The 21,314-nt window shown below is 45.9% G+C and overlaps 1 protein-coding gene across 1 annotated transcript in view; it reads right to left on the bottom strand.

Annotated features, from left to right (window-relative positions):
• Window positions 1–531: 531 nt before the first annotated feature.
• Window positions 532–21,314, bottom strand: part of tcf7l2 (transcription factor 7 like 2) — a 45,637-nt gene continuing 24,854 nt past the window's right edge. The window contains exons 4-5 of the mRNA XM_084485227.1: window positions 9,079–9,180; window positions 532–1,557 (exon numbers count right to left, since the gene is read on the bottom strand). Of these exons, the coding sequence (XP_084341353.1) occupies window positions 1,450–1,557; window positions 9,079–9,180 (210 nt within the window). The 3' untranslated portion in view covers window positions 532–1,449. The remainder of the gene's footprint in view (window positions 1,558–9,078; window positions 9,181–21,314) is intronic.

Genomic DNA, 21,314 nt, shown 5'->3' on the forward strand with positions numbered 1-21,314 from the left:
CATGATACCATAATCTACCATCAAAGATCAAAAATGATGAAATGCCAGAAAAAAATATACATAAATGAATTATTCTTTCCAGCCTAGATGGTCAAATCTCATTTGCATTAAATGTATATTTTTCCTTCATAAGGTTGAACAATAATTAAGTCAAATGCTTTTTCTAAAAATAATTGTAACAAAATGTTTATGGTTCTCTTTTACCAACTGCAGATGTTTCTAACCCCTGTATACGGCAATTCACCGTGACGTCACACTATGTTCTTCCGGGTGGCAAAAGCCGATGCGTTCTCCGTTGGCACCACTAGTAAACAAACCCTTCCACGATCGAGAAAACAGAGTAAATGGCTTGAATTAATGATTTTCTTCTTGCGGGGTGCTACAGGACGTCTCATTAATATATATATATATATATTATATTATATTAATATAGTTTTCGTCATCGTTTCAACTTCAGATCAACAACAATGTTTTGTTGACTGTGTGACATAGTCTTTATTGTCATTTATTTATTATTATTTATTATTATTATTTGTGTTTACAGCCGGCTGGACGGCTTCTGGTCAGTGGTAGCCGCTCGTTCTGCCACCCGGAAGTGTCGTTACGGCTGTTGTTTACTAACATTCTGAAATGCCGTATTACACCCTTCTTTGACGTTCCAATACTTCCTTTGACTCCCTGAAGAACAGTTCTGCTATGTTCAGAACAGCAGACGGCACTCGGAACGTTTTGTTTAGCTTTTCAGTGGTAGTAGTTTAGTTGGGAGTAGTTGAGTAGTAATAGTAGTGGTTTGGTAGCAGTAGTAGTAGGGTTGGGCTCCTCCAGTAGACGTTCAGGGCAGCAGAAGGATTCAGGACCAGCTCCACGTATAATTGCTCAAACAGTTACAGGAAATACACTTTAGACTGATAGGCTCGCACACACACACACACACACACACACACACACACACACACACACACACACACACACACACACACACGCCTAGCACATTCTGGCTCAAATGCTGAACACGAGAACAATACTCTTCAGAAGAGCTTTTAGTTCAAAAAGTTGACCCATAGCTAAAATACCACACTCACACACACACATACACACACCAAGCACAAACCATCAATAACATCTCACATAAATGGCCTCCAGAGGGAAACAGTGCATGTGCAAACAAAAAAACTAAAATCGCATGAATATGGCGTGATTGTGTGTGTGTGTGTGGGTACATGCGTTAGTCTGCATGTGTGTGTGTGTGTGTTTGAGAGAGAAAGACACACACACACACACACACAGCCACACACATAGGAAGAAGCACATGAGAAGAAAAAAGGCAGAGACATACTTAGCAACAGCAGCAGAGGGTAAAGCCAGGCTAGCCACCACTTTAACCAGCTTCATAGCATCAATGAACAACAGCAATCAGCAGGTAGAGGGGTTTTTGTGTCATTCTTCAAATTAATCTAACAAGACAATGGGGGGGGGGGGGGGGGGTTGTTCTCTCACCAACTGAAATTGGTGAAGGCTCAGATCTGACTGCCCGCTGAACTCCAAGCAGAATGGTCCCTGAAAGGCAAAGACCACGATCCCAGGTCACACATTATATATACTCTACATACAGACACACACATGGAAATACACAGACGCACATGATATAAACTCTACACACAAATCCAGAGAAACACACACATATGGAAATACACACACGCACACGCACATGATATCAACAAGGTCACGCTTCATATCAACTCCACTCTCACACACACACACACAAACACACACAGAGGCAGAGAAAACACACACACACATAACATCCCAACCTAGCAGATATTGTATTTGAAGGCACATGCATCCCTCCCCTGCCGCTATTGTTATTTGGCCTCCTCCCAGACGTAAGCCTGAAATACAACACACTTAACATACACAGAGCCCACTCCACCAGCCCTCGCTATGCCAACATGGTAACTTTACTAGATACCTAGCTTCAGCAAGGCTAATATGGAGGTTTTACTATCTAAATAGTAAAAAAAACGATCTATCTAAAATGGCATTACATCTGTATTAGTGTATTCAGTTCTTTTTTATAAACATTAAGTGAGTAGTTGATGAAAATCCTCAAGATATTGAATCAGTGGTCATGTGAATGCAACTACCTGCCTAGCCTAACTGCTAGTTGCTTAGGGAGAAGGCGTGTGTGTGTGTGTGTGTGTGTGTGTGTGTGTGTCCACATGAGATGTCCCTTCACCCTGAAAGACATGGAATGAGCGGAGCATGAAGTGAGAGAGAAAGTAAAACAAAGAAAGAAAAAGTGGTTGAAAACCAGGAAAAGGGAGATACAAAGGAAAATAAAAGGACGTTTTCACACAAGTTAAGGAAGCAAGGAAACAAAAGGTGGTCAGTCGCACACACACACACACACACACACACACACACACAGAAACCACAGAACCACACTGTATTATATGGGGAGGGCTTGGTTGCGCTGCTCTCTATGAAAATGTGTTGCTGTGGTTAGAGCCTCAGTTCCAGGATGACAGACTGGTGTTTGTACTGCAGCCTCACCCCAGGGTCAGCCTGATAACCGCTCTGAGCAGCCGTGCAGTTACACATGCAACGCATGGGGTCATACCCACCCACAGGTAGATCAGGGCAGACCAGAACACACACACACACACACACACACACACACACAGATAGAGTCATTCAATGGCCAAATACCACGGTGAACAAAAAGGAGTGTGACTCCGTAACAGCAGCACCCAGCCCAAACGCAGAGACACACACACAGACACACATCACAGCCTACAACAATATAATGTCACAAGGTATGTTTATAGCAATATCTAAAACGTGAAGGTTCACATTCTACTCAATTTCAAATTATAAATTTGTGCCTCAAAGGAGTGACTGTGCCTGTAGAGCTTTAAACTGGACTGAGCCATGGAGTGGATGAGAGTGTGCATTGGCTACCCGTCTTCAACAGACTACAAGGATGAAATAGTATATTTGTTGACCTAACCCCTGGATCGTGATTTAGCAGCAAACCGCCCCGAGCTCCCTCGCCAATGTGTCCATCTTAAACGGCAGTAGTAGCTACCAAACGACACGTTGAGCGCTCCAGTGGATCGGACAGAGACCTGTTTCTGTGTGGGGAACAACGGAACAATCAGACACAACGAGTGTCTGGGGGAGCTTGTTGTCCCGACGCCGAGGAATGACACAATGTCTGTCTGGCCGTTGGTGTGACTGAGCCAATATGTGTCTCATCTGAACAGACAGACGAATGGATGGAGGAGATGGGCCCTACACTTGGGTCTCTAGGTGTGTGAGACGTGCGCTGTGATTGGACTGTTCAGACCAGGAAGTAAAAGACGATAGGACAGAGAGAGAGAGCCACAGAAGAGCGGAATAGAGATTCTGTGTCTCCTCTCTTTTCCTCTCTTTCTATCGCTCTCTAGAGACAGAGAGTGCGATAGAAAGAGAGTCGTATACAGACAAGAAGAATAACAGAGACAGATAAAGACTGAGAGAGAGTGAGAGAGAGACCGAGGGAGAAAGGTATGAGATAGACGGAGAGAGGGACAGTAAAAAGGGTCTTGACTATACAGTGTGTGTGTGTGTATGTGTGTGTGTGTGTGTGTGTGGGTGGGCTATGCCCAGTTGACCCCAGGGCCTCATTAAGTGCTTTAGAAGGCCGGACCACCCAGGGACCGGGGCCATTGTGTGGTCAAGCCCAGGTGCCAGGTTCTTTCACGCCACAGGAAGCACTTTATCACCACGTCCCCCTCTAAAGAAGCACTAGAAAGTGGTGGCGAGGAGAGCCAATGTGATGGCCCTGGCTCTGTCTTTTTTTCTGGAGATGACCCTGGCCTAGAGGTGGTCAGACCAGACCCAGCTATTGTTCAGCTCCACAAAGTCACCGCAGAAAGCGAGTTTCCCTGAATGCACACCTCCGGAGAGAGAGAGGGAAAACAACACTGTTATATCGGCTGCTGTGCTGTTTTTCATGTGGGGCACGCATCGCTCCTCTTATACTCTTTTCTTCGGGGGGGTGAAAGAGTGAGAGTGAATAGATGAATATAACACAGGGGGGAGGGTCTGTGTGTTCATTGGTCAAAACCTCAGGTGTATCTTGCTCATTAAAAGAAAGATTCCATCACTTCCTCTGTGCCAATTACCATACACTTGGAGCTCGCTCTCTCTCTCCCTCGCACACACACACACACACACACACACACACACACACACACACACACACACATATATTTTTTATGTCTCCCTCGACGCAACTCACAACCTCTGACACGCACGTGCAAACACACACACACACACACACACACACACACACAGTCAGGAAATGGTTAACCCCCCCTCCCGCTGCCTGAGAAAACAATAGAGATATTGTCTGACCAGGGCTAGACTCTGAGGCAGTGTGTGTGTGCGCATGTGTGCCTGTTAGATACCCAGAGTGCATATGGAAGGCTGTGTGCGTGTGTGTGTGACCCAGTTCTCAGCACACGAGTCTGTCTTTTTCTGTTTCTGTGTGTTGAACTTGTTGTGAAGGGTTTGAACTTCAATCTTTATTACTATTTATTACTAAAGTCCTTTCACTTGAAGACGGAAATGGAATACGACTTTCAGAAGTAGTATGAAACCCATAGTAGTACATCATGATATAACCATAGTGGTATGTATAATAATAATCACACACCGCACACACGCGCAGCCCCCCCCCCCGACCCCCACACCACACACACTCTCCTAAACACACACACTCTCCTAGACACAGACACACACACACACACACAGACACACACACACACACACACACCTTGCATTAACCTTTACCAAATATGCCACAGCTGTGAGTACATTTTAACCACCTCTAAAGAAACCCCATTCAGAGCGTATCTCGTTTCGGTCATGTGACGTACGTTCAAGTAACAGGATACGAGGGCGGGTCAATGTTTGGGACAGAGGAGATTCGCTTGGTTTTGATTCGTGTACGCCTTCTGCTCACTTTCTTATTAGATCACAACCTATTAAATGTGTTGTTATTGGTCGAAATGTTATGGTGATTAGATTTAGATCAAATATAAGGGGGGAAAAAGACAAAATGCTAAATTTCAATTTAGCATTATGTCGAAGCAATAGCTGCTAGTCCCAGCGACCCGTCAGAAGTCAGAAGAACTCAAACGGCGGGCAACTTAAACGGTGGGCAGTGATAAAACAAAGAAGACCATTTCCTCCCTTCACGCGCCCCCTCCTAAAATATTACACATCAATAGAGACATAAATATTGGATAACTTCCAGCCAGTGGCGTTAAAAGTTCAACGGCAGTGAGTTTCAAAAGCAGCCTGCGGCAGGGGACGGCCACTTCAAACACTGGCCCCCCCAGCACTGTTTAAGGCCACAGAGGACCGGGGCGCTCAGCCTACCTACCCCGGCCCCCCCACACCTGCGCCCGGTCCGCAGGGACAGAGGAGGGCCAGTGGAGGACAAGAGGATGGGACCTCACACGTATGTGTATGAGGTCCTGTCCCGTTTTTCTCCATTGGCCCCCCCTCAATCAACGGGGACTGACTTGATTTGATTAACCAGCATTTGAATATTCAAATAGTTATATTCTAATATTTATGTCTTCATTGACGTTTGGTCTCAAACTAACTTAATATTCCCTTTGTTTTATTTGCGTCTCCCTCCCTCTCATAAAGTGAAGTGTATTTATAATCCCTCTCACGCTTGAGGAACTCGAATTTAACAAGGTACTGGCACGCATCGTGATATCTTTGTCGAAATTGAAACTCTGTCCCATCGGGGCTGTATAGTATTAGTTTATTGAGGACAATAAAATGTGGTTCCCGCCACTCGAAGATAAATGAATATAAATCGTGACTCGTGACTGCAGGACTCTGTACTTTTGTTTGCCGTGCATGTCACTAAGTAAACAACAGCAAATGCCAGCATCCAAATATTTATGTTAAAGTCACTTAATGTATGATATCTATCCAAATCCAAATATAAACTTATCTTATATGAATATAACATCTTAAGACCGAGTATCACCATGAGACGAGATACCCAACACGGTGTCGATATGATGCCACTAAAAGGACACCGAATGATGAATAAAACATTGCCTAAGCGAGTCGACGCAACAAACTTTGGCTCTTCAAACTTTGCTTCCATACAGCCAGGGCTCACTATACATACAGCTACCGCCTGGATTCCTACCAGTCTAGCTTGTAGCAGTTGTTCTGGTTTGTTTTGACGGACTAGAGGTCACCTGAACTTCAGATCTTCTCGTACACATCCGTCCGCCGCATCGACTCTCGGCTCTTAACGCCGCAGACACCCCCACTGAGCTCGGCTGGGTCGCGAGAGGGCAACGGAGAGATCCGGCCCGGCTACCGTTTGTAAAGTGGTTTAAGTAGTCACGGTTTGGAGAAGTGAGGAGGGAAAGGCCGGCAGTGGTGGTGGTGGTGGTGGTGGTTGTGGTGTGATGACATCACCAGCGGCGTTGCCCACGGTAACCGTGCCTACAGGTCTGGAGGTTCTGCAGCAGGTATGATGCAAGCGGAGGAAACCTTCCATCCTTTCACTCAGACAGGGGTGATGGAGAGACAGATACAGAGAGAGAGACAGAGAGAGACAGAGAGAGAGAGAGAGAGAGAGAGAGAGAGAGGGAGACCGAGAGAGAGAGAGACCGAGAGAGAGAGAGAGAGACCGAGAGACCGAGAGACCGAGAGAGAGAGAGAGAGAGAGACCGAGAGACAGAGAGAGAGATCAGTAGAGAGAGGGAGAAATAGACCCTGGTTGAGTGAGAACTGACTGTAACAGGTACAGTACCACAACAACCTGACAGAGAGGCGAATGTATAACAGTTAAACCACAGATGATAGGCTGCAAATAAGTTTGAATCAATTCCCAATAAACAAATATATATTTTTATTTTTATTTTCAGTTCAGTTTGGATTTCTAAAATGTTCTGTAACCAGATTGATAGGTTTTCCCATGAATTATTTACCACAAGTGAGTAAATATTGTGAGTATATAAGTGGCGTGGTGTGTATACAACGAACAATTTAAAGATAAATACAATAAATGGATGAATAAATGTAATCAATCGGCTAGACAGGTCTAATAAAGCATTTGAAACACCCTAGCCTGACCACGACTTTACATCTCTACATCCTCAACGTTTTGTGTTTAAAACACGCTGGGGAGAAGGAGAGAGAGAGAGAGAGAGAGAGAGAGAGAGAGAGAGGGAGGGCTGTACCAGTACAACATGCGTGTTGTGTAACACTCTGAACCACAGCGCATCTCAGAGAGAAGGACGTCAGCCGGTCGGTATTTACAGACGCGTGAGTCATAGCAGAACAGGAAGAAAGTACAGGAATTTACCTCCAGCCCTACGCTGCTGCCTAAAACCCTAATCACTTCACAGGAAAGAGTCTTTTTTGTTTGTCCTCCTCCTCCTCCTCCTCCTCCTCCACCACCTCTCCCCGCCAGCGAGCTCTTAAAATATCCCGACAGTACGGGACCCCCACTGAACTCTTCGGTGTAAAAATATCGCCCGGCACCAAGCTGGGCTTCTTGATGTTCACACACAAAAAAAAAACTTTTGACAAGTGTTTTTTTTTTTTTTGGGTTGCACAGTTGAGTTGCTTATTTTATTGTCTAAATGTACAGCCTTTGTACAGACGGGCGCTCATTCTCATGTTCCCAGTCTCAAATTAAAGAGGTAATGATACCGATGCGCAGCCTCGCCCGTGCCAACTTTCGTTTACCATTGAACTGCGACGTATTCTAGGAGGTATTTATTGTTGACAGTAAAACCAACAGTGGTGATCAAATGTCCACAATGTGACTCATGCGGCTGTTGGTTGGGAATGGGAGGGTTGATGACCTTTATACCGGAAAATTCATCACCGGTTGACGATACAGGACTTTTATTTGAATTTGCTGCATGGAGTGTTATTACCAGAGCAGACCAACACTATGAACGCATGTGGATCTACAAATGTGAACCGTGAAGAGGTAAAACACAAAAAAAAACACAACCGCAAACAGAAGTAGCCGTGCCTATAGAGGCCCCGGTTAGAGGCCCAGAGCACTTCAAGTTGTCTCTGTACTCTTCATGCCCTCCGTGGTTCCTCTCATCGATTTCCCGCCCTCACTAACCCCGTGACCACATAAACAACACATCGCTACACCCGACCTTCTCTGTTGACCTCTGCCAATAAGCCTGCCTGGGGCAAGCAATCAAGCTCTTCTCTTACTGTTCCTGCCGGATCCTCTGCGCCTCAAGACGCAGGCCCGACTAAGATTTATGGCAATGGTTCTTTGTCCGTACAGTCAGTCAGGCAGTCAGTCAGGCAGGCAGTCAGACAGTCAGACAGTCAAGACAGTCGGTGCTGCCCCCTTGGCCTCTCCAGCCAGCTAGCTTGGTCTAACGTCATACTTGAGGTAGCCAGTGCTGAGGAAACACCCACGCTTCCCACAAAGCTGAGAAATTCGCTCTCTTCTTTGCTCTCCATGCGACAATCTCATGGAGCAACCAAGAAGACAAAGCAGAGTGTCAACATGGAGTTGATCTTAACAATTGTTGGATTCAGTAAAGGTCTAAGTCAGATTGTTCTTTGGGACATAACAAAGCAAAGACCAACCTGCTGTAACCGTCCAACCTGAGAAACACCAAAACATTGGCACTTCAGTGTTCAATTGAATGAGGGATTTATTGGTTAGTTTTAGAGGAACAAGAGTCCTCCAAAAACTGCTGTTGTTAGGACAAAACTAGCCATGACAGTGGTTAACTGTTTTTTTTTTTTCAGTTAGTCAACAACATCCATTCAAAAAGGGAGGGGAAGTTATAACCCGGAAGAGGTTTTCCATAAGCAGGAAAGAAAAGGAGGAAAAGGAGGCTGGATTTTTAATAAAACAGAGAAACAAGGGAAGGAAGGAAGGAAGGAAGGAAGCAAGGAACGGATTAAGGCGGGAAAGAAGGAGAGAGGGGAGAAGTAGTGACGGAAGGCTCTAGAGAGAAGAAGGAAGGTTACGACTGAGTAGGGGAGGGTTCTACTTACAACGATGTGTGCCGGAGATGGAGACCTGGCATCTTTAAGAGCCTGTCTTTGACTTTGGAGGCCTTGTTGTACATCTAGAAGAGGCCATTTCATCTGTAGGTACTGGATGGTGGAGAAAGAACACAGCGGGAGGGAAGAAAAAAACAAACATGTCAGGGGCAAAATAGACAACCACAAAACTTAAAAGGACGACAGAGAAAAGACATTGACTATGTATTTCTTAAATTATTAAACATCTATTAACTGAATGTTAACTTCTGCCCTGTATTAAGGCTACCATTATATCATTATACGTCTTCCCAGTCCTTTTGTCCTTCAGAGGGTTTAGGGTTAGGGATTTATGTATAATGTGGTTCTGTGAAGCCCTTTGAGAATGTTACTGTGATGAATGGCCTGAAATGTATGTGACCTGACCTACATTAGGAGGGTCAAACCACAGATCAAACATTTGAGCAAAGAAAACCACCAGTGAACACATCAACAAACATCATTGTCAATATGACGATGACATCATCACATGAAAGGAACACTCATTTTAAGCTAACCAGAAGCAGAACTGCAAAATGGTTACACAATTTCACCAGAGATGGTGCTCTCCCTTGGATGCGACTTTTAGGACATACTGCCACTTTAAAAAACAGCAAGGCAAGTATCATGTGCAGGAATCACGCACACAGAAGCCCTGTGAAGCTAAATTATACATTTGTACTACAGTACAAACTATCCAGTTTAGCAGCCTCCCAGCGTTCGGTAAAATGGGAAATTAATAATGGACTAGGAGGTTGAAAAGGCATGTTGCATTTTCAGAATGTGAACGCCGGATCTATACAGAGGAGGTGAGTCATTCACTTCGCTAGGTGGATGTAAGGCTAGGGCAGTGGACCTAAATGACCTAATGCCACGCCGATGACCGTTGGAGATAAAAATGAATTTTATTAGCAGCAGCCAGAAGAACTCATAAAAAGTTTAAACCAAGGCGCCTCGACCCATCCCTCTGTGGCTGTACCTCATGACTCCACTCTTATAAATGATTGACTCAGCCTTTATCACAATCCTCTCCTTCCCTCTCCCGTTTCCCTCTTTTCCCTCTCAAGCGGAGAAACACATGGGCAGAACCGTCCACGAGGAGATGCTCTGAAACCCTGATGTGGGGGGGTTATATCGCAAGGCCTCTAATTGGGCTTTAGAGATAAACCGATCGCTCTCACACTTCAGTAGCTGTGTGTCCGCAAACAAGCCTTTTAATTCTTTTAAGGATACAGGTAGTCTAGGTTCAAGCTGCGTGTGTGTTTGTGTTTTTAAATCAGTGGTAATTATCCAAGAGTTCACCCCCCGGGGGGTGTCTGCCACGCACTCCCATGGCCTGGGCTACAGCGTGTACCAGGATAAATAAAATCACTTCCATTACTACTCATTTACGCCACCCAGGAGGGACTTTTACTGCTAAACACTGAGGTTTGTTTACACTTGTTTATACGTGTCCTCACAGCCCGGGAGAAAAATATGGAGAGGGGGTTAAGGCGTTAAAGTTGCTGTCTTGGGGCTCATCCCACTAAACAAGAAAAGGACAAGGGCAAATACGCATGACGCCCCCAGGTTAGAGTCCCACCAGGTGATGTTGTCCCCTCTCTTCTCCAACAAACCACTTACTATACTATAAAACAACGACGCTGTGATGTTGGCGGCTTGTGCTGTAATGTTTTCAGAGACCCTTGTATATTGGTCCTTAATTGCTGTGAAGTCAACACGAACACAAGGAGGGAGGGGGGAGGGGGGGCGGGGGAGGTAGAGGAAGGGGATTCTTGAAGTGTTAAGGGTGCGAGGGAAAGCCGAGAGTGTGAAGTGTGCTGTGATGGGCAGTTTGAGGTTATTCAATACAGCATCCGGCTGTGTCAGAGAGTCCTTGAGAGAGGGCCGGACGGTGGAGGACCCCTGCCGACGTCTTTATTAAGACTTCAAAACACACGCTGGACTCCACCCGTGCTTCAGTGTGGATCTTTTTTATGCGGAAAGGCGAAATATAAAACACACACATTTTCGTTGTAAACTGTACACTGGAAATGGCAGTGTCTGTAGAGGTAAGAGTGGGAAACGGGCCTGATGACGTCAGCCCATGGCATAAGAGCATGATGTAAGCAGGTCAGATGATTTGCATAACTGTGCACATTGAGCCATTGATAGGTTGGATCCCTTTCTGATGACACGAGGTGTGTGCTAGATATGAGCACATTGTGAAAAACGCCCTCCCTCTTTTGTGTCAAAAGACTCACGCGCTTTTGTGAAAAGAGTCACTGTGGTTATGGAGCTCCAAACCTAAATTAAAATGTACTTTTAATTAACCGTGAAGTAAACTTAATTCTTTTGTGGTTAGCAAGCGGGTTGTAATGGGAGCAAATGTAGAGTTGGAATTCTGGTTTATGAGAGTTATAAATTGGGAAATGTCCATCAGTAAAACTGCGAGGTTGTCGTTTATTGGGGCCGTATCTCACAAATCCAATCACATTTTCAAACAAATGCAGCGAACAGTTGGAAAGATGCAAAGAGTCAGCGACCGTGTACAAGAGCTAAGTGAAAGGTGACCCACTGGTGGGGGGAGAAAACCAAACAAGATGGATAGTAACAGTCAACTCTCAAGTCAAGTCAAGTCAAGAGAGAGAAGGCAAATAAAGGGCTAAAGTGAAATAGAACAAAAAGATGAGATGGGAGAGAAGGACAGCACACTAGAGACAAAGAAGGAAGGAGAGAGAGAGAGAGAGAGAGAGAGAGACAAGGACAGAGACAGACAGAGAAAGAGAGGGAGCGAGAGAGAGAGAGAAAGAGAAAGAGCGAGGGAGGGTAATAGGACACATGCCCCGACAAGCGCCTCCACTTCAGCCCAGCAAATGTTCTCACACACTAATCTCGCCTGCAGGTTCCGCGAGCATGCCAAGGAAAACCAAGCGCTGGCAAGCACTCCACCACCCACTGCACCGCACCACCCCTACCCCTACCCCAAGGCTGCCCGCCTCCCTCCCCCCCCCTCCCCCCCGCCGCCGACACCACGCTCTTCCATGGCCGCCTTTTTCTCACTCCAGAACTCCGCCTCCTGCTGTTAGTCGCCCCGCCAACGGACATGCTGCTAAGGCTTGAGTAGGCCGTGACCTTTGACCCCCCCCCCCCCCCCCCCCCCCCCCGCCCCCCCACCACCCTCTCCTCCTCCTCCTCTTTCCAGGCTGAAAACTTTCCTGCTATGAGGGGGGGGGCCTCTCGGTAACTCAAGAGCCATTCCGATGTGACAAATTACTGTGCAGTTCCAAGATAACTCTCTCTCCCCCCCCCCCACCTCACTCTTCCTGTCCTAGCGCCGCCATCCCACACACGCAGACACACACACAGACACACACTTAAAAAATAAACTCCCCAATAAACTTGTTGCAGCTCTCGGCTGATGAAGATGGGTTCTCCCCCCAAGTCAGCTCACTTACATTCGCTCTCCCTGCCCCTAGCCTGAGCAACCGCACCCCCCTTCCTCCTCCCGTCTCTCCCCCCTTCCTCTCCCCCCTTCTTCCTCAACTCTCCCCTCCGCCTCTCCACTCTGCCCCCCTCCTCCTCAGCACTCTCCTCGCCAATCCCCCCCCCCCGTCCTCCTCCCTACTCTCCTCCCTCCTCCTAGCCGCTCTCCCCCCTCCTCTTTGCCGCTCTCCCCCCTCCCCCCGCCTCTCTCCCCCCCTCCTCCTCACCACTCTCTTCGCCCAGTCGATCGCACAATAGGAGCTGAAAGACTCAATTGTTTCTGATGAACTGAAAGACAAGAGCCTTGTCCAAGTCTTTACACAAGGATGAACTCCCTCACTCTCTCTCCCCCCTCTCTATGTCTCTCTCCCAAACCATTTCCCTTTCCCTCCCTCTCTCTCTCTCGTTCTCATTGCTATATCTCCTGAAAGACAAGAGATGTCGCAGAGGGTTAACACAGAGAAGAAGCCTATACTTCTCTATGCCCATCTTTCTATCTATCTGCTCTCCTGGATGGTTAGTATATTTTATCCCTTCATCTTTATAGAATACTCCCCATAAACTGTTTAAACACCCACTCCAAAATCCATTCTCCCGGCAAACAAAACATTAGAAAGGGATAAATTATGGGAAGATAAACATTGGCGGAGCGAGCAACTCTTCAAAATAGGGATGTTAATGATTAATGACTAATCGATTAATCTCTGTTCAGAATTTAACAGATGAAAAATGTATTAACCGACAATGTCGATTGAACATTTTTGAACTTAAAACATGTGTTTGGTTTGGTTTGCCCTGTTAGTCTAGAAATGGCAGTAGTTGCACCACATTTTACATTGTTTTGTTTGGCGGCACCATTTGTTGAATGAAGGACAGGCAGACAAGAACAGCCGTTTCGAGTGAGAAAATTGGTCTTACCTCATGAATTAATGTTTCGCAAAACTAATGTTGGAACTGTTTGACATTTGTTTTTTATCGTATTATTTATTAATAGATTATTAAACGTCAACGTGTTCAACTTCAATCGGTTAAGGAAAACGCATTTGAATTGCAACCCTACTTCGCTACCCCCGTACCCAAGTCTCTGCTGTTCAGCCAATGTTTGGCATGTGACCAGGGAGTCTTAACCCACATATACACCCACTGTCAGCGCAGTGCAAACAAGCCCCCCCCCCCCCACCACACCCGGACCCAGCGGCCCACAGCCCCAGCAGCACAGTCTATGACAGATAGGACGCTATGGCAGGAGACCAATTGGATGGGGGGCCAGGGGTGAGGGGGGCAGCCTGGCAGTCACACAGCATCCTAACATGTCCTTGCCAAACGCCAGTGGTTCCTGGTTTAACTGGCCCACACACTTTTTTTGGCTGCTCCGGTACCCATGGGGACAGGACTGCCCGACAACACCGCCACACCCAGCTACTTCACTGCGGCCCCTTTCCCTATAGTGCATTCTCCAGAATGTGCAATGTTGCACATGTCCTTGTGGTCATTTGAATACATTTCAACACATTAGTGTGTAAAGATGCAATGAAATGGCCACAAGATTGCAATTAACACGCATTGATTGTTCACAGCCTCACTTTGGATAAAAGTGTCTGCCAAATAACAAATGATAATAAAATGAAAGATCAAACTAAAGAAACCTTGCCTGTACATCTAGTGACAGACAACACGCCCAAACGATGAGGCAATCAAGCAAACACAATAACAATAACAAATTCTAGAGCTTTTTTGGTTTATCTAATTATTAGCCATAGCAAAACTAGGGCCTAAATGGCTGATCGTCATGAAGTTAGTCATTAGCTGCGAGCCATTTGCAGCTAGAAGTCCTTTAATCGCTGCCTGCCATGGACCAACCAGGCTACGACCAGGCATGTTGGTTTTGTTTTGGATTAAAAGGCATAAGCTCAGAGACAGTGGGTCCTCGTGTGCCAACGATGGCTGACAGCAGTGTGGCTTCCAACGGGACCCCTGGGAGAGGGGATAACATCCATCCACAGACTGGCCCCCAAAATAACCACACGGTTCAGTGTCCATGTGTGTGTGTTTAGAATATCCATCACACAGAGAGATGCAGGAGAAATTATAGTAGGGGAAGATGAATAGATGGAAGAACAGGAGGACATTTTGGACGTATTCAGATTGTTTGAATGTGATATTTTTCCATGGCTCTATTCCTTGGCAATGAGAGAGAGAGAGAGAGAGAGAGAGACGTGAACTGAAATCTAATATGTGCCCTCTGCTACTTTCGATATGACTGTACTACCTCTAGCACCCGCCGCGGCTGAACCACCCCCACCTGGGTTTCCATACAAACTCATATCTGGGGTTGATGTGGACATGCGAGATGAGCCCAAGTCTCAGGTTAAAGCTGCAGTGGCGCTAAATGGAAAGCGGCATCAGTCACAAACTTAATTTAGTTTTAGGACAGCAACAAATAATATGATCAGTATTCTACAAATGAGGGAACTGAGGGTAATGTAATTTAGCACCCATTATTATGTTTATTAAGTGATATTAAGTGATATAAAGTTAACAGAAGTCATCCAGAATCGTTTAACTCAAGGTCGATCACAGCCTGCTAGGGATTCAGAGGGCATTGAACCTTACAACCTTTCCCCTCGGAGTTTAACATCAACCACCCTGCCCCTTTGGGGAAGTCAGGGATGGTTAATAAAGCACACTTGAACTAGAACCAATGTGATTCTATGCACTGTTCGTTCCTCCCCCCCCTATCCATAGATAGGGGGGGAGGAGAGCAGCCATGAAAATTACAGCGGACATCTCTCGCACGGTTCCAACTAGGCCTGGGCAATAAAACAATAAATTATCGTATTGTGATAGACTTTTGATCAGTATCAATATAAAACATGTTCAATATATATCGAGAAGAATATAAAATAAGAGAATAAGAGACTGGACCACCGAATCTAGCAGCTGGGTTTGTTACACAACAACAGTTCCATAATTATTTACAATATTTGAGTGTTTTTCATTGTTGTGTCGACATTGGAGTATTTATCAATGAAGAACAGTGGAAGGTCATGTTAAGTGTTAAACAGAAGTGTTCAAATCCGGCATGGTAATTCCTAGTCTTCTTAGGTCATTAAAATTATCAATAGTTATCGATATCGATCAATATGATCAAGTTATATCGTGATATGTCTTTCAGCCATATCGCCCAGGCCTAGTTCCAACACTCGCACTCCTGGCATGAAGAGCTTTATTTAAATCTTCAGATGATCAAGGCTGGCCGCAGATCCAACTTAAAGCTGGCCTGTTCACAGAGTCGGTTTAAAAGATTACTCCATCTTTGCTAGTCGCGTGTAGCCGTTTTATGAAGAAAAGACAAAGAAGGAGGAGTCGGTGGAGGTCTTAAAACGAGCTGCAGGCACCCACTAGGTGTAACGGTCTGTACTGCAGGTGCACGGGAAGACGTGCTCATGTGCTTAAACAAACACATCAATTGTCTGGGTGGGGAGGGTAATTTTGTGTAATTTAAGGAGGGGGGAACCTAATGCAAGCCAGACCTCCTCAAATCCCCCTGGTTATAAAATAAAGGCCCCTCTGCATTTAATATACTGCTCGGCTGTGTGTGTGTGTGTGTGTGTGTGTGTGTGCGTGTGTGCGTTTGCTTGCCTGTGTGCATTTGCTTGCCTGTGTGCTTGCGTTTGTGCGTGCATGTGTGCTTGCGTGTGTGCACTTGTGTGTGTAGTAGACAAAAGATAAGGGAATAGATTTGTAAGAGCTACATACCTAAAAACAAAAAAGGGGAAAAAAGTGAAAGAAAACGTAGACAAAAGAAGTCGGAGCTGAAAAACTGGGTAAAAGTTAGTCCACACCAGAAGGCCCTTCACTAAGGCTTTAGTTCTTCTAATACACATTTTATGAGAAGATATATTTAAAAAAATAAAAGCCCCCACCAGCTCTCATAGCCAGAGGCGTTCTGCAACCAGGAAAATAAAAGCGGAATGTGGGAAGGCCTGGGGTTTGAGAGCCCCGGGCTGGGGGGGAGGTGGTGGGGGGGTTGGGGAGGTGGTCCTTCGGGCCTGTATTTACTCCAAAGCCAGAACCTCTGGGAGCAGAAAGGGGAGTCAGGGGTAGGGAGGGGGGGTGGAGTGGAGGTTCTTCTGGCCCTTGACTGTACTGTAGCAGCCGACCTGCTCCTCAATCCCACCTCTCTCCCCCTTCCCCCCATCCAGGCATCCCTCCCCCAACGTGCTCCCCCAACCCTCCTCTGTCTCCCCTATTTCATTACCCTCCGTTCGAAACCCAACAAGCACACTTATAGATTCAATAAATAAGCTTATGCCATTTGATGGTCACTATTATCCAAACTATTATACAATACCCTGAGTGCATACAATAATAGCATGGGTATACCAATACCAGTGGGAATCAAACCACTAACCTCTGCACTGTTAATAGGTGAATAGATAGGTAATGCTAACCAACCTTAAATGCAAACTATCCTGCCAGTTGATACTTTCCTCGACAATGCTCAATATCTTTTGTTCAAGAGGTAAGGGTTCTTTGTGGGTGACTTTACTTAAATATACACATCTGAACTCTTGAGTGTTATCAGGCCTGTAGTGGAAGTGAGCTACACTCTCTTGAACGCAGCTCTCCAAGATAAGCATGGTCGTGCTCCCGGTGCCGTTTGCTTAGCAGGTGTGGACAAATGCGCTGTTCAAACACCAGCTGCTTGAGCAGAAAGATTCAACGTAGTCCTGAAAGTGCAACCAGCACGAGGAGGGTCTAAGCTATATCACTAACGGCCCAAATCTCAACCCCGTTCTATTATATATCGCCAACAGTCAGAAATAAATTAAACTCAACCGAAATCCTAAGGGATATAATTACATAAAAGCAAAAAAAAAAAACTTGCCTAAAACTTGCATTAAGGCGTAACCACGCATTAACCACAGATGGGACAGTGCACGCAACCATAAGACATCAAGGCCAACAAAGTAAACAAGACTCCCTTTTCTGATTGTAGGCATGTTCTACCCTGCCTCCCCTCCTCCTCCCCCAGGTCATTAAGTGCATCTCTGGGCCGCTCTAAAAATAGAGTCTGGGGACTGAAGAGCCAGTGGGAGTGTTTGTTAATGAACAGACCAAACGCTAGCGTTAAGCATCAGGGGGGTATCTAGAGCAGCGCTAGTCCAACAGCACACACACACACCTATAGCACCTTCTAGTTGGAACTGGGTTTTGCTGAACTCCGAGGACTGTTCTTGAATGTGACCTTATGTTGACCTCCCCCCTCTAAACCCTCACGCACAATGGAAAAACTGTTTTTTTTAAGAAATGTACGTTGTGGTTGTGACTCGCAAACAGAAACTGTGTTAGTGATGTTATGAGTTATATGTGGTGTCTAGTTCCAAGCTTGTGCATGTTATTTTCTCTTGGTGTAGCCGTTGTCGGGTTTGTATTTATTGTAATTCACCCACAGCTGGCTAGGCTAACTGATGCAACACATATCTAATACATTTGAAATGACCCCCTCGGGTAATGTTTATACTACTGCCAGCACAACTAGAATACCACCAGGTCTACCTTTACCTTCATCTACATTCTCCCTCTTATGATGACCCCCTGAACACATGATAGTAAACCCCCTAGTAATAAGAAAATCACTCTGTACTGAATTTGAATCTTGGATCAACACACACAACCCCGTCTTTAACGAGAACGCACACACACACACAGACCCCCATCACCACCAGACACTGACACCGACCTCACCCGCACCTCACCCGAGGTCAAACAGGAAGCAGGAAGTCGATCAACTCCACGCAATCAGCGCCTGTGTTTCTTATCGGGGGGGGGGGGGGGGGTGGTGGTGGTGGTGGTAGTGGTAGTAGTGATGGTTGGTTACCAAGAGAGTATTGCGGGCTCGGGGGCCTTTGGCGAGGGAGAGCTGGGGAGTCGGCCGCAGCGCCTACATCTCCTCCTCGAATATTCCATGTTTTGCCGCGCAGCGCTGGAGGAAGTGCTGAACGCCAGCTTTTGATGTTGGCAGTCTAGTTTTGCTTGACGCTAGTTCACTATGAATTAGTTAAATGGCAGGTTGAGTGTGAGGAAGCTCGGAAAACAAGCCTTGCAGGAAGAGAATGTGTACGCTCAGTTTTTACAGTGCCTCGCATGCAGCTGAAGCGAGCGCACGGCAACACGCACACACATGCATATACACACGTTACCACCTACGCACATCTATCCTTCAGAAAGCATTGGAAGGGAAGGAATCGCACATATGTACAAGCAAGCAATTAATCTTCAACAAAGACTGGCACACAAGAATCAGGCTCTGTGTTGTGTGTTCTCAGTGTATTGGGCGCACACACACACACACACACACACACACACACACACATACACACACACACACCTTGAAGACATTTTAGCTCAATATTCATGAAGATGGCTCCCTGAGCAGGTCTGAAGCACAGAATAATTGTAATTCTAGGGTTTCTAGGCAAAAACTGGTGTACATTTTGAAGCCACAGAGTGCTAAAACAACCTAATTTATATATAATACGATGCTATATATGCTCTGTATTATTATTTTTTCAAATTGTAATGAAACGGCAGCTAACCTCATATAATAAAGCTAGACTATATAAAGCCTTTTTGAAGTTTTGGATGCATTATATTCCTGGAAGTAGAATATACTAAAACTGTAGAATAAAGAGTGAATTGAATGAACAATCAACAATCAACTATGTGCAGGCCCTTTAATCTTCAACACGACAACAAAGTAAACATCCTCAACCCAATTGGGTGTTGTGCTGATGGTCTTGTGACTTGTGCCAATGTCACCCTGGTCTTTCTACCCCATTAAATATATCATTATAGCAGCTGATTTAGTATGCGCATGCCGGGCTGCACTAGCTTAATGAATACGTAAGTCATAAGGAGCAGCTTAGAGGACCTCATTAAAACAGGAGATGCTACCAGGACAATAAGACCCTGGGCGGGTTAGGGGATGGCTGCTGCTCGGCTCAGGCCAGAGGAAGGTGGAGGTTGGTAGGTGAGTAACCCTCTCTGCCACATCCCCTCCTCCCCCAACAACCCAACCACCCTCCACGTCACTCCATAACCCGAACAAGTGGCCCCCGGCAAAACACCTCAGCCAATGAGGCCCTGATGTGCCCTCTCCTTCACCCCCCCCCTCCACCTCACACACGCATAAGAGATAAACACACCCACGCACGGAGATCTCATGGTTAATTACCGCTAAATCATATGAGGATCCATGAATGCCCCCACCGCAAACCATTAACCCTCATATATACAGTATATTTACAAACACACACTCACACACAACCTCCCTCTCCTCCCCTCCAACTGAAACATGGTAACACAAGCCGAGTATTGATGACCCTTTAATATGGTGTTTTACAACGTCCCCCCGCTCTCACTTCACAGTGCAGAGCAGGTGATTAGTGAGCTCCAAGCAGACAATGAGCTGAACGGAATGTGGTGGGACAGGGATGCCATCTATTAACATAATCATCATAATCATCTTAAATCATGAGATGAAGTGTTTTAAGCCAAGTATAAATAATGGAAGATGCCCTAAAAACAACAAAATACAACGAAAAAGCAATAAACAAAACACATTAAAATGGCAAACTACAATACAAACTAGACATGTTGTAGTGTGCATTTTTTGAAGAAAATGAGTGTGCTTGCATAAGCCAACTCGTCGTATGTGCCATTTTCAGTTGGCATGCTAACATGCTAATGCTAGCAAGGCTGATAAGCAAGCACGCCAAGTTTGAAGCCCCTAGGCGTTTTCAACGTTATTCCACAACTTTAACGTACAGAAAAATGTATTTAGGCAGACTTTATGGGTCCTTGAGGCAAAACTGTTGTGCATGTCAAATAAGGCCCAGATACCAAGTTTCATATAAATATACGTCAAACGGGGTAGGGGGGCTGATTGTTTGACTGACCACGAGTTAAACCCCCCCCAGTGTGGTTGAAGTGGTGCTTAACCTCTCGGAGACCTGCCTACTTCCGGTTTCCATATGCGTGTTAAATTTCACAATGCCCACAAGTCCAACATTTGAACGTTTCTCGCCTCATTCACTTACCATAATAGTTAGAAGAAAAAAAAATGACACACCAAAAGTAATACATTTTTTTGGCATTGGCTCGATTTGGACACCTCAAAATCCATGGGAGAAAGGAGCTCCCGAAAAGGGGCTCGACGCACAATAAAAACAACTTTTTACAACAACAGTGTGGCTCGCTTTGCCAGGTTTTTTTATTTTCTTCTCCTACCTCCTCCTTGTGCTTCCTCGTAGCCTAGCCCCCCGTATGAACACCCCTCGGCCAGAAATCCCACGTCGCGATAACCCGTCAATAACGAACTGGGGCCATGTATTGATCAGTCTAATTTCGCATCTATTAGCTGGGGAGCGTGCGTTGTTTCTGGGGGCGGCGGGGGCAGGCAGCCAGGGATGGAGATCATTACGACCGGTGTTTCACACACATGCCGTGATTGACGTGGATATAGCGGCCCCTGCAAAACACTGCCGTAATGAGGATGATGATGATGATATGCCGACCAAAAGGGGGGGATGGAGATGTGTCTACGAGGGAAGAAGGAAGAAGCGGAGGGGGGGTGCAAAGGGAGGAAGAAGAGAGGAAGGAAGAGAACCCACGCCAAGCATCTTTATTCTCTTATTTACTAACTGGTAGCGTCAGAGCGGCGTGGGGCATGACCAACA

The sequence above is a fragment of the Micromesistius poutassou genome (genome assembly GCF_964030765.1).
Source record: "Micromesistius poutassou genome assembly, chromosome: 21".
NCBI classification, from domain to species: domain Eukaryota; kingdom Metazoa; phylum Chordata; class Actinopteri; order Gadiformes; family Gadidae; genus Micromesistius; species Micromesistius poutassou.